Consider the following 11,331-nt stretch of genomic DNA (forward strand, 5'->3'; position numbering starts at 1 on the left):
TAAATTATTTATATGGATATACTTTTTATTTTTTAATGTATTTCTACTTTTATATATTCCCCTATATTTTATTATTTTTTTCTTTTATTTAAATTGAATTGAATTTATACAGAAAAAAAATGTAGAAGTGAAAAAATGGAAGAAATTGACATAAAAAATATAAAAATATGTGTAAGGGGAATATATGCATTTGTGTAGAATTATAGACAAAAAGACAAAATTCATTACTTTTAATAATTTAATGTTTTATTGTTTTATTTTTATTGATGTTTTTATTTATTTCTGTATGTTTTTATAGTAGTTTTTCGTCCATTTGGAAGGAAGGAAAGAAGGATGGAGAAAACGAAAAGGAAGAAGGGAGGAAAGAAGGATGGAAGGGAGGAAGAAGGAAGGTAGGGGGGAGGAAGGAGAAAGAAAAGAGGAGGAAGGAAGGAAAGAAGGACAGAGGAAAGAAGGAAGGGAGGAAGGTAGGGGGGGAGGAAAGAAAGAAAAGTAGGAAGGAAGGAAAGAAGGACAGAGGAAAGAAGGAAGGGAGGAAGGTAGGGGGGAGGGAAAGAAAGAAAAGGAGGAAGGAAGGAAAGAAGGACAGAGGAAAGAAGGAAGGGAGGAAGGTAGGGGGGAGGAAAGAAAAAGAAAAGGAGGGAGGGAGGAAGGAAAGGAAGAGAGAGGAAGGACAGAAGAGGAAGAAGGGAGAAGGGATAGAGGAAGGAAGAAGGAAGGAAGGAAGGAAGGAACAGTCTGGAGAACTGGAGTGGGCCAGTGAGGACAGCTTGACTCAGGTTATGTTAGTCTAGGTCCCCCCCCCCCCCCCCCCAGTCACTTCCTAAATGGACATATTGATATCCATGAAGTCCATGAAGGAAGGATGGAAGGGAGGAATAAGGAAGGATGGAAGGGAGAAGGAAAGGAAAGACGGAGTAAAGAAGGAAGGAAGGAGGGAGGGAGGGGAGGAAGGAAGGAAGGGATGGAGGAAAGGAGGGAGGGAGGAAGGAAGGAAAAAGAAAGGAAGGGAGGAGGGAAGGAAAGGAAAGAAGGAGGAAATAAGGAAGGAAGGAGGGAGGAAGGAAAGGAAAGACGGAGTAAAGAAGGAAGGAAGGAGGGAGAAAGGAGGAAGGAAGGATGGAAGGGAGGAAGGGAGGAATAAGGAAGGATGGAAGGGAGGAACAGGGAAGGGAAGTTGGGAGGAATGAAAAGAAGGACAGAAGAAAGAAGGTGGGGAGGAAAGAAAGCGAAAAGGAGGAAGGAAAGAAGAGGGAAGGAAAGAAGGACAGAAGGAAGGAAGAAAGGGGGATAGAGGAAGGAAAGAAGGAAGGAAGGAAGGAAGGAAGGAACAGTCTGGAGAACTGGAGTGGGCCCGTGAGACAGCTTGACTCAGGTTATGTTAGTCTAGTTCCCCCCCCCCCCCCCCCCCCCCCCCCCCCCCCTCAGTCACTTCCTAAATGGACATATTGATATCCATGAAGTCTAACCCTTAAACAGACAACGTGCACCAGGAGATACAGACTCTTTAACCTTTGTGTTGTCCTCCCGGGTCCTTCCTCTGTCCTTCCTTCCTTCCTTCCTACCTTCCTTCCTTCATCTGTCTGTCCTTCCTTCATCTGTCCTTCCTTCCTTCCTTCCTCAGATCTAAGTTCAGCTGTTTGGGTAAATGTTCCCTCCTTCTGTCCTTTCTTCCTTCCTTCATCTGTCCTTCCTTCCTTCCTCCCTCCTTTCCTTCCTTCCTCCCTCCTTCCTTTCCTTCTTCCCTCCTTTCCTTCCTACCTTCTTCCTCCCTTCCTTCCTACCTTCCTCCTCCCTTGCTTCCCTTCCTTCCTCCTTTCCTTCCTTCTTCCCTCCTTTCCTTTCTACCTTCCTTCCTCCTCCCTTGCTTCCCTTCCTTCTTCCATCCTTTCCTTCTTTCCTTCATTCCTTCCTTACTTGAGGTGCAAATGACATAACTAGTAAGGTCTGTTTAAGGGCTAACTACAACTATAACTATACTGCTCAGCTCCTGAAACAACAGTTTTCCCTTTTATGGCAGTGCTTCTGTTCTGCTCTCAGAATAATTTTAAAGAATGGAGGGAACGAAAGAGAAAAAAGGAAGGAAGGAAGGAAGGACAGAGGGATAGAAACAAAGGACAGAAGTAAGAAACTCATTTGGTTTTGCATGTTTAATGTTAACACAGATTCTACTTATATGGGCATGAGGCGGAGCGGGGAGGTTGCTATGGTTGCGAGGGCTGGATCTGGAGGACATTGGTCAATCAACCTGTCAATCAGGACGTAGCCACGCCCTAATGCATACCCTGCTTTATCGTCACATATAAAATCAGGGAGGCCAAAATGTCCCAAATGAACATCATACTGCATTGAAGAAGGCTTTAAACTAGCGATTGAGACCATAAACACATTTTGAAAACGTTTACTGAGGTTAGAAATCAAGTGAGAAGTTGGTGAATTCTCCATTGACTTGTATAGAGACGGTCGCCCCCTGGTGGCCTTTTGATAGAATGCAGCTCTAAGTTACTTCTGTTTCAAGGCCTAACAAATGCAGTCAAATCCAAAAAAAAAATTGAAGGTTTGTTTCATTTGATTTATTATCCTCAAAACATATAAAACTCTTGCAAACACTGTTCTCTACACACTCAGTTACACAGCAGAGTTTAACAAAGTTCAGTCCTTCAGATGTTCGGGTTGATGATCTTGCCCATAAAGAGGATGCTTTCTGTTTGGTGCTCCGTGATCAGGACCATAAACGGCCGATCAAACTTCAAGACGGGGACGTGAGGTAGCGATATAGGGACAATCTCGATGCCTGTAGCTGCTGCAGCTGTGGCTCCGGTCTCGTCAATGTCCAGAGTGGCTTGGTGCACAACCTGGAGGTAAAATAGAGGTTAGAATAGACAGAAGGAAATATGCGTTAACTAATAAGAGTCTTCCTTCCATCTGTCCTTCCTCCCTTCCATCTGTCCTCCCTCCCTTTCTTGGTTCCTTTCATCTGTCTGTCCTTCACTGTCTGTAGTATGGAAGTATGTAGCATAGCCATAGTCTCCATTCATACCTTTGACACAGCCAGTTTCTCTCCCTCTGAAATGCCGCTGAAATCTGCTCGAGCACCAAACATGTTGGTCATTCCCATTTCAGCCAACACATCGTTCAGGGAATAAGTCGTCTTGATGGAGAACTTCGGAAGATACACATCATAGGTCCTAAACATTGGAAATGGACAAACGTACAGTGATTGAGCCGAGTCAAATCTTCATATTAGAAACCAAAAATTAAAACATGATTATTTCAGACTCTTCCAACCTGGACTTCATCTGTTTGAGCCACTTGGTGATTTGTGTTGGAGAGACAGCTTTCTCCAGCGTCGCCATGTCATCAGGCAACAGCAGCAGCATGGAGGAGGTGCTGTTGAAGGGAAGATGGAGCACCGACGTTTTAACCGCCTGGTCGTAACAGGTGTCAAAATCCTGCTCCATATTCATCATCTGGACAGGAACCTGGAAGGATTTACACATCGCGTCTCTCAGTTGGGAACAGGGTTATTATATTGTAAAGCTTATAGTTAGGGCTCCTAGAGCTCTTAGCTTATGCTGCTATAGGCTTAGACTGCCGGGGGACTCCCATGATGCACTGAGCTCCTCTCTCCTCCTTCTCTCCCTCCCTCCATGTTCTATTAATGCATTCAATAAGCTAAACTTCTTCCCCGGAGTTGTCTGTGCTTTCTCGTCTCACAGGTAATCTGGACCTGGAGACGTCCGGATGACAGATTCCACTAAAACTCGCGATGAAAAAATTAGTTAACTGAAATTAAAATAAAAACTACAATGAACAATGTAAAACTAAATTGCAGATAAATTCAGCTTTGTTGTCGCCCTCAATTACTGCCTGTCCTGCAGCAGTCGCTATGCAGCTACCCCTAACCCCTCCAGCAGGGGGCAGCATAGTGGATATCATCTGCTATGCTGCTACCCCTAACCCCTCCAGCAGGGGGCAGCATAGCGGATATCATCTGCTATGCTGCTACCCCTAACCCCTCCAGCAGGGGGCAGCATAGTGGATATCATCTGCTATGCTGCTACCCCTAACCCCTCCAGCAGGGGGCAGCAGAGGATATCATCCATTATGCTGCTACCCCTAACTCCTCCAGCAGGGGGCAGCATAGTGGATATCATCTTCTGCATACTGCAAGAAGAAGGAGCTTAGTGGGCATTTTATAATTTGCTAGAAATGGCTAAAACTACTTTGAGTACGGGCTACTGATAGATGAGTAAATTTATAGTGGTGAGGACTGATGGGAACATTTGTGGGATGAAACAAAAAAAAAAAAAAAATCCCACAAATTTGAAAGTTCATCTTCATGGTTAAAGAATGATCTCTACAAGTCAAGGCTTTCTCTTAATACCTGAAAAACTAAAACTACTAAATCACTTGAACTAACTAAAATAAAATTTAAAAAAGCAAACTGAAAAACTAAAGAAAATTTTAAAGCTATAACAACATTGGTTGGGAAACAGAATCAAAAGGATGCAACCAATCAAATGTGGCTGAGTTCTAGTCATTGTAATAAAATAGTGCCATTCTTAACCTTGGTGTTCTCATCAACGTTGAAGGTGTCCTCCTTGGTGAGCTTAGGATCAAATGGAGTTTGCCACTTTCCTGTTAGACAGATGAGCAGAGATAAAACAAATGTTAACAATTCAAAACATCTGAAATGCAGAAAGACCTTAAAAAGTCTGTAAAGTAAGAATAAATATGTGTTCTGAGTTTAACATACCACAGAAAAGTGTGTTGTTAACCACCCTGCCAAATTTGAATGATTAAAATAAAATCACCAAATATATGAAATTAGGCTTCAAAGTTGTGTAAAAATCAGCCTCTTTCTCTGCTCCCAAACGCTGAAGCCCCACCCCCTACTAAGTGTCACCTGTCAATCAAAGTCACCACCTCTACCAGAAACATGGACGCTAGGTCTGAGAGCTTTCTGCTGCTAACTCAGATGCTAGCTCGGTGGCTAACTCAGCTAACTGGCTAACTGTAGACTGTAGTAGTAGTAGTGTGTGTGCTGAATGTATTTCTACCTCTACAGCAGCAGGGGCGGGTTTATGCTAATCACTAAATCCTGAACACAGAAATGTTGAAACACAGTTTGTGAAGCCTAGCTCCACAATTCAAATCTAAATGGTTGAAATGCTTTTTACACCTTTTATAGAAATACATTTATGACCTATTTAATGTGTTTAGAAGAAAAATGTCTGAACAGACTTTACACAGTCTTTAAGAATGAGTGAATAACTCAGATTGTACCTTTATAGTATATGTAGCTGATGAGATACATGACTGTGTCCAGGTTCAAGTCTTTCACCAGCTTATTAATCTTCCCATTGGTCTTCTCCTCCACGTACGTATTGATGGTATTGGCACTTTCTTTGGTTTTACTAAAGTCAACTTCAATCCCATCTGCAAAGTAAGACTTCTTTAAGACGTCCAGGAACTCCTTCTTCGGCTTGAACTGGTTATCCAGGACCACAGCGCCCCCTGCACTGGTGTCTGTAGACGCTTGGGTCGCCCAGCCGAGGAGCGAACGGAAGGCCTGGTCCACGAACGTCTGCGTCAGTATGGGATTGGTGAACCCCAGACCAGTGAAGATCTGCCGGTGGGTCTCCCCTCGTGCTCCAACAGACAAAGCAGCCAAAGCAACAGACACACTGACCGGTGAGAAGAAGATGTTCTTGCCCTGCGAGTCAGACTGAGCTGCTAACTTCCTGTACAGGTGATAGGCAAAGTCTTTGTTTGCTGAAGCCACCAGTGAAACGTCGCTGGCTGTCCGACGTCCCGAATGTATCCAAGGTCTACGGCGTCTACCTTCAGCCACACAGATCACTGCTAATAAGATCCAGAGACTCAGGACTGCACGCATCATCGTGAACTAAGACAAAGTGAAGAGTAGATCATTGGGTTAGGGTTAGATAATACATGAGTGTAGTTTATAGAAAAGGCCCTGAACACAACTCAGTGTTTGTTTGTTTTAACCCTCAAGTTAAGTAAGGAAAGGAGGGAGGAAGAAGGATGGAGGGAAGGAAGAAAAGGAGGAAAGGAAAGGTAGGAGGGAGGGAGGAAAGGAAAAATGCACGAAAAGAACAGCTTCAAAAGTGCAAAATAATCAGAATAAGCAGACATAATGTGAAGAAAGGAAAGAGGGAAGGAAGGACAGAAGGAAGATAAGGGGATGGAGGGACGAAAGAAGGAAAGAGAGAAGGACGGAAGGAAGGAAGGAAAGAGGAAAGAAAGAAGGACAGAAGGAAAGAAAGGACGGAGGAAAGAAACAGAAGGACAGAAGGGAGGAAAGAAAGAAGATACCATCTCTAAAGATACCAAATAATCTGAAAAAAGTATAAATATTTTAAACTACTTACCTTCTTCATCGGGCTGGAGAGCTGGAGAGCTGGAGAGCAGGAGATGAGGAGATGAGGAGATGAGGAGAGGAGGAGATGAGGAGATGAGGAGACGTGCTGACTGTCTGACTGCAGCATCAAACTGAGACTTCAAAATAAAGTTCACATGCACCTAAATACCCAAATCAGCTGTGACTGAGGATCAGGTTCAGGTGCTGAATGATGAATCCCACTTGATCTTAAATTGGAGGCACCTGGCAGGTAGTTTGGTAGTCACGGTAACGCCTGCTGAACTCCATATAAGGGCAGGTGTGGTGCAGTGTGCAAAGCTTGAATCACACATCCCTAACCCCTAAACCTAACCCTCTGATTGGCTCCATGAGGTCACATGACAGTCTGCAGCCTTCCTCGTTAGTATAGTGGACAGTATCTCCGCCTGTCACGCGGAAGACCGGGGTTCGATTCCCCGACGGGGAGTTCTTTATGTTCTCCATGTGGAACCTTTCACTCTCATACATGTCTGATACCAGGTGGGATTTTACACTTTTCTAGAAGAGCAAAACCTGCTGTTTAACACAGCTGTTGTCCTTGAGTTAAGGAAGGAAGGGAGGAAGAAGGAAGGAAAGGAGGAAGGAAGGGTGGAAGGATGGAAGGGAGGAAAGAAGGATGGAAGGGAGGAAGAAGGAAGTATTGAAGGGAGGGAGGAATAAGGAAGGAAAGGAGGAAGAAGGAAAGGAAGGAAGGTAGGAAGAAGGAAGGAGGGAGGAAGGGAGAATTAAAAGAGGAGGGGAGGAAGGAAGGATGGAAAGGAGGAATAAGGAAGGAAAGGAGGGAGGGAGGAATGAAGGAAGAAAGGAAGGAAAGAAGGAAGGAAGGAGGGAGAAACGAAAAGAGGAAAGGAGGAAGGAAGGATGGAAGGGAGGAAAGAAGGATGGAAGGGAGGAAGAAGGAAAGGAAGAAAGGGAGGAAAGAAGGAAGGAGGGAGGGAGAATTAAAAGAGGAAGGTATGAAGGAAGGATGGAAGGGAGGAATAAGGAAGGAAAGGAGGGAGGAAGGAAAATTGGAATGAAGGAAGGAAAGAAGGACAGAGGGAAGAAGGAAGGGAGGAAAGTAGGGGGAGGAAAGAAAGAGAAAAGGAGGAAGGGAGGAAGGGAAGGAGAGAGGGAAGGAAAGAAGGACAGAAGAAAGGGGGATTGAGGAAGGAAAGAAGGAAGGGAGGAAAGAGAGAAGAAGGAACGAAAGAGAGAAGGAGGGAGGAAGGAAGGAAGGAAGGAACAGTTAGACCATGCGGGACTAATAAAGGAATATCTTATCTCAAGTCAGACAACCCTAACCCCTAAACCTAACCCTCTGATTGGCTCCATGAGGTCACATGACAGTCTCCAGCCTTCCTCGTTAGTATAGTGGACAGTATCTCCGCCTGTCACGCGGAAGACCGGGGTTCGATTCCCCGACGGGGAGTTCTTTAGGTTCTCCATGTGGAACCTTTCACTCTCATACATGTCTCATACCAGGTGGGATTTTACACTTTTCTTTCCACTCCAGTTCTCCAGACTGTTCCTTCCTTCCTTCCTTCCTTCCTCAATCCCCCTTTCTTCCTTCCTTCTGTCCTTCTTTCCCACCCTCTTTCTTTCCTCCCCACCTTCTTTCTTCTGTCCTTCTTTTCATTCCTCCCAACTTCCCTTCCCTGTTCCTCCCTTCCATCCTTCCTCCCTTCCTTCCTTCCTTCCTCCTTTCTCCCTCCCTCCTTCCTTCTTTACTCCGTCTTTCCTTTCCTTCCTCCCTCCTTCCTTCCTTATTTCCTCCTTCTTTCCTTTCCTTCCCTCCTCCCTTCCTTTCTTTTTTCCTTCCTTCCTCCTTCCCTCCTTTCCTCCATCCTTCCTCTCCTTCATCCCTTCCTTCCTCCCTCCCTTCCCTCCTTCCTTCCTTCTTTACTCCGTCTTTCCTTTCCTTCCTCCCTCCTTCCTTCCTTATTTCCTCCTTCTTTCCTTTCCTTCCTTCCTCCCTTCCATCCTTCCTTCCTCCTTTCCTCTATTTGTTTCTCCCTCCTTCTTTTCTTCCTCCCTCTCTTCCTTCCTTCCTACCTTGTAACCTTTTGCTCTTCTAGTAAAGTGTAAAATCCCACCTGGTATCAGACATGTATGAGAGTGAAAGGTTCCACATGGAGAACCTAAAGAACTCCCCGTCGGGGAATCGAACCCCGGTCTTCCGCGTGACAGGCGGAGATACTGTCCACTATACTAACGAGGAAGGCTGTAGACTGTCATGTGACCTCATGGAGCCAATCAGAGGGTTAGGTTTAGGGGTTAGGGTTGTCTGACATGAGATAAGATATTCCTTTATTAGTCCCACATGGTCTGACTGTTCCTTCCTTCCTTCCTTCCATCTGTCCTTCCCTCCTTCCTTCCTTCCTTCTTCTCTCTTTCGTTCCTTCTTCTCTCTTTCCTCCCTTCCTTCTTTCCTTCTTCAATCCCCCTTTCTTCTGTCCTTCTTTCCTTCCCTCTCTCCTTCCTTCCTTTCCTTCCTCCCTTCCTCCTTTTCTCTTTCTTTCCTCCCCCTACCTAGGAAGGAAAGAAGGACAGAGGAAAGAAGGAAGGGAGGACCCTTTCTTCTTTCCTCTGTCCTTCTTTCCTTCCTCCCTCCTTTCCTTCCTTATTCCTCCCTTCAATCCTTCCTTCCTCCCCTCCTCTTTTAATTCTCCCTCCCTCCCTCCTTCCTTCTTCCTACCTTCCTTCCTTTCCTTCTTCCTCCTTTCCTTCCTTATTCCTCCCTCCCTTCAATACTTCCTTCTTCCTCCCTTCCATCCTTCTTTCCTCCCTTCCATCCTTCCTTCCTCCTTTCCTCTTTTCCTTTCTCCCTCCTTCTTTCCGTCCTTCCTTCCTCCTTTCCTTCCTTCTTCCTCCCTTCCTTCCTTAACTCAAGGACAACAGCTGTGTTAAACAGCAGGTTTTGCTCTTCTAGAAAAGTGTAAAATCCCACCTGGTATGAGACATGTATGAGAGTGAAAGGTTCCACATGGAGAACATAAAGAACATGCATTAGGGGCGTGGCTACATCCTGATTGACAGGTTGATTGACCAATGTCCTCGAGATCCAGCCCTCGTAACCATAGCAACCTCCCCGCTCCGCCCATGGCCCCGCCTCATGCCCATATAAGTAGAATCTGTGTTAATAATAAACATGCAAAACCAAATGAGTTTCTTACTTCTGTCCTTCTTTGTTTCTATCCCTCTGTCCTTCCTTCCTTCCTTTTCTCTTTCGTTCCCTCTATTCTTTTCATCCTCCCTTCCAAACTTTTTTTTTATTGGTCCGGCCCACATGAGATCAAATTTGGCTGTACTGTATGTGGCTCTTGAACAAAAATGAGTTTGACCCCCCCCCCGATATAATACATTCATTAAATCATTTCAAGTCATCATGAAAATTATTCTGAGAGCAGAACAGAAGCACTGCCATAAAGGGAAAAACTGTTGTTTCAGGAGCTGAGCAGTATAGTTATAGTTGTAGTTGTTAGCCCTTAAACAGACCTTACTAGTTATGTCATTTGCACCTCAAGTAAGGAAGGAATGAAGGAAAGAAAGAAGGAAGGAAGGAAAGGAGGAAGGAAGGGAAGCAAGGGAGGAAGGAAAGGAGGGAAGAAGGAAGGAAAGGGAGGAGGAAGGAAGGAAGGAAAGGAGGGAGGAAGGGAAGGAAGGAAGGGAGGAAGAAGGGAGGATGGAAGGTAGGAAGAAGGAAAGGAAGGAGGGAGGAAGGAAGGAAGGTAGGAAGGAAAGGAGGGAGGAAGGAAGGAAGGACAGATAAAGGAAGGAAGAAAGGACAGAAGGAGGGAACATTTACCCTAACAGCTGAACTTAGATCTGAGGAAGGAAGGAAGGAAGGACAGATGAAGGAAGGACAGACAGATGAAGGAAGGAAGGAAGGAAGGACGGAAGGACAGAGGAAGGACCCGGGAGGACAACACAAAGGTTAAAGAGTCTGTATCTCCTGGTGCACGTTGTCTGTTTAAGGGTTAGACTTCATGGATATCAATATGTCCATTTAGGAAGTGACTGAGGGGGGGGGGGGGGGGAAACTAGACTAACATAACCTGAGTCAAGCTGTCTCACTGGCCCACTCCAGTTCTCCAGACTCTTCCTTCCTTCCTTCCTTCTTCCCTTACTCTATCCCCCTTTCTTCCTTCCTTCTGTCCTTCTTGCCTTCCCTCTTTCTTTCCTTCCTTTTCTTCCTCCTTTTCGCTTTCTTTCCTCCCCACCTTCTTTCTTCTGTCCTTCTTTTCATTCCTCCCAACTTCCCTTCCCTGTTCCTCCCTTCCATCCTTCCTCCCTTCCTCCCTTCCTCCCTTCCATCCTTCCTTCCTCCTTTCTCCCTCCTACCTTCCTTCTTTCCTTTCCTTACTCCCTCCTTTCCTTCCTTCCTTCCTTCTTTCCTTCCTTCCTCCTTTTCTTTCTTTCCTGCCCCCTACCTTCCTCTGTCCTTCTTTCCTTCCTTCCACTTTTCCTTCCTCCCCACTCCTCCCTTCCATCCTTCCTTCCTCTTTTAATTCTCCCTCCCTCTTTCCTTCCTCCCTCCCTTCCTTCCTACCTTGTAACCTTTGTCTCTTCTAGGAAAGTGTAAAATCCCACATGGTATCAGACATGTATGAGAGTGAAAGGTTCCACATGGAGAACATAAAGAACTCCCCGTCGGGGAATCGAACCCCGGTCTTCCGCGTGACAGGCGGAGATACTGTCCACTATACTAACGAGGAAGGCTGTAGACTGTCATGTGACCTCATGGAGCCAATCAGAGGGCTAGGTTTAGGGGTTAGGGTTGTGTGATTCAAGCTTTGCACACCGCACCACACCTGCCCTTATATGGAGTTCAGCAGGCGTTGCCTAGGAAACCAAACTACCTGCCAGGTGCCTCCAATTTAACATCAAGTGGGATTCATCATCCAGCACCTGAACCTGATCCT

The 11,331-nt window shown here is 45.5% G+C and overlaps 1 protein-coding gene and 4 non-coding genes across 5 annotated transcripts; 2 read left to right on the plus strand and 3 right to left on the minus strand.

Annotated features, from left to right (window-relative positions):
• Nucleotides 1-2,585: 2,585 nt before the first annotated feature.
• Nucleotides 2,586-5,905, minus strand: LOC128371016 (alpha-1-antitrypsin-like protein GS55-MS). The gene is made up of 5 exons (XM_053331213.1): nucleotides 5,290-5,905; nucleotides 4,571-4,641; nucleotides 3,289-3,482; nucleotides 3,041-3,188; nucleotides 2,586-2,855 (listed from the first exon to the last, which is right to left on the minus strand). Exons 1-5 carry the CDS (start codon nucleotides 5,903-5,905, stop codon nucleotides 2,661-2,663), a joined length of 1,224 nt encoding a protein of 407 aa, XP_053187188.1. The 3' UTR covers nucleotides 2,586-2,660.
• Nucleotides 5,906-6,782: 877 nt separating this feature from the next.
• Nucleotides 6,783-6,854, plus strand: trnad-guc (transfer RNA aspartic acid (anticodon GUC)). Its single transcript has one exon. It is a non-coding gene; the product is annotated as a tRNA-Asp (tRNA).
• A 912-nt stretch (nucleotides 6,855-7,766) lies between these two features.
• trnad-guc (transfer RNA aspartic acid (anticodon GUC)) lies at nucleotides 7,767-7,838 on the plus strand. The gene has a single exon. It is a non-coding gene; the product is annotated as a tRNA-Asp (tRNA).
• Nucleotides 7,839-8,555: 717 nt separating this feature from the next.
• Nucleotides 8,556-8,627, minus strand: trnad-guc (transfer RNA aspartic acid (anticodon GUC)). Its single transcript has one exon. It is a non-coding gene; the product is annotated as a tRNA-Asp (tRNA).
• A 2,425-nt stretch (nucleotides 8,628-11,052) lies between these two features.
• Nucleotides 11,053-11,124, minus strand: trnad-guc (transfer RNA aspartic acid (anticodon GUC)). Its single transcript has one exon. It is a non-coding gene; the product is annotated as a tRNA-Asp (tRNA).
• Nucleotides 11,125-11,331: the final 207 nt, after the last annotated feature.

Source organism: Scomber japonicus, chromosome 13, assembly GCF_027409825.1.
Source record: "Scomber japonicus isolate fScoJap1 chromosome 13, fScoJap1.pri, whole genome shotgun sequence".
Lineage (NCBI taxonomy): Eukaryota > Metazoa > Chordata > Actinopteri > Scombriformes > Scombridae > Scomber > Scomber japonicus.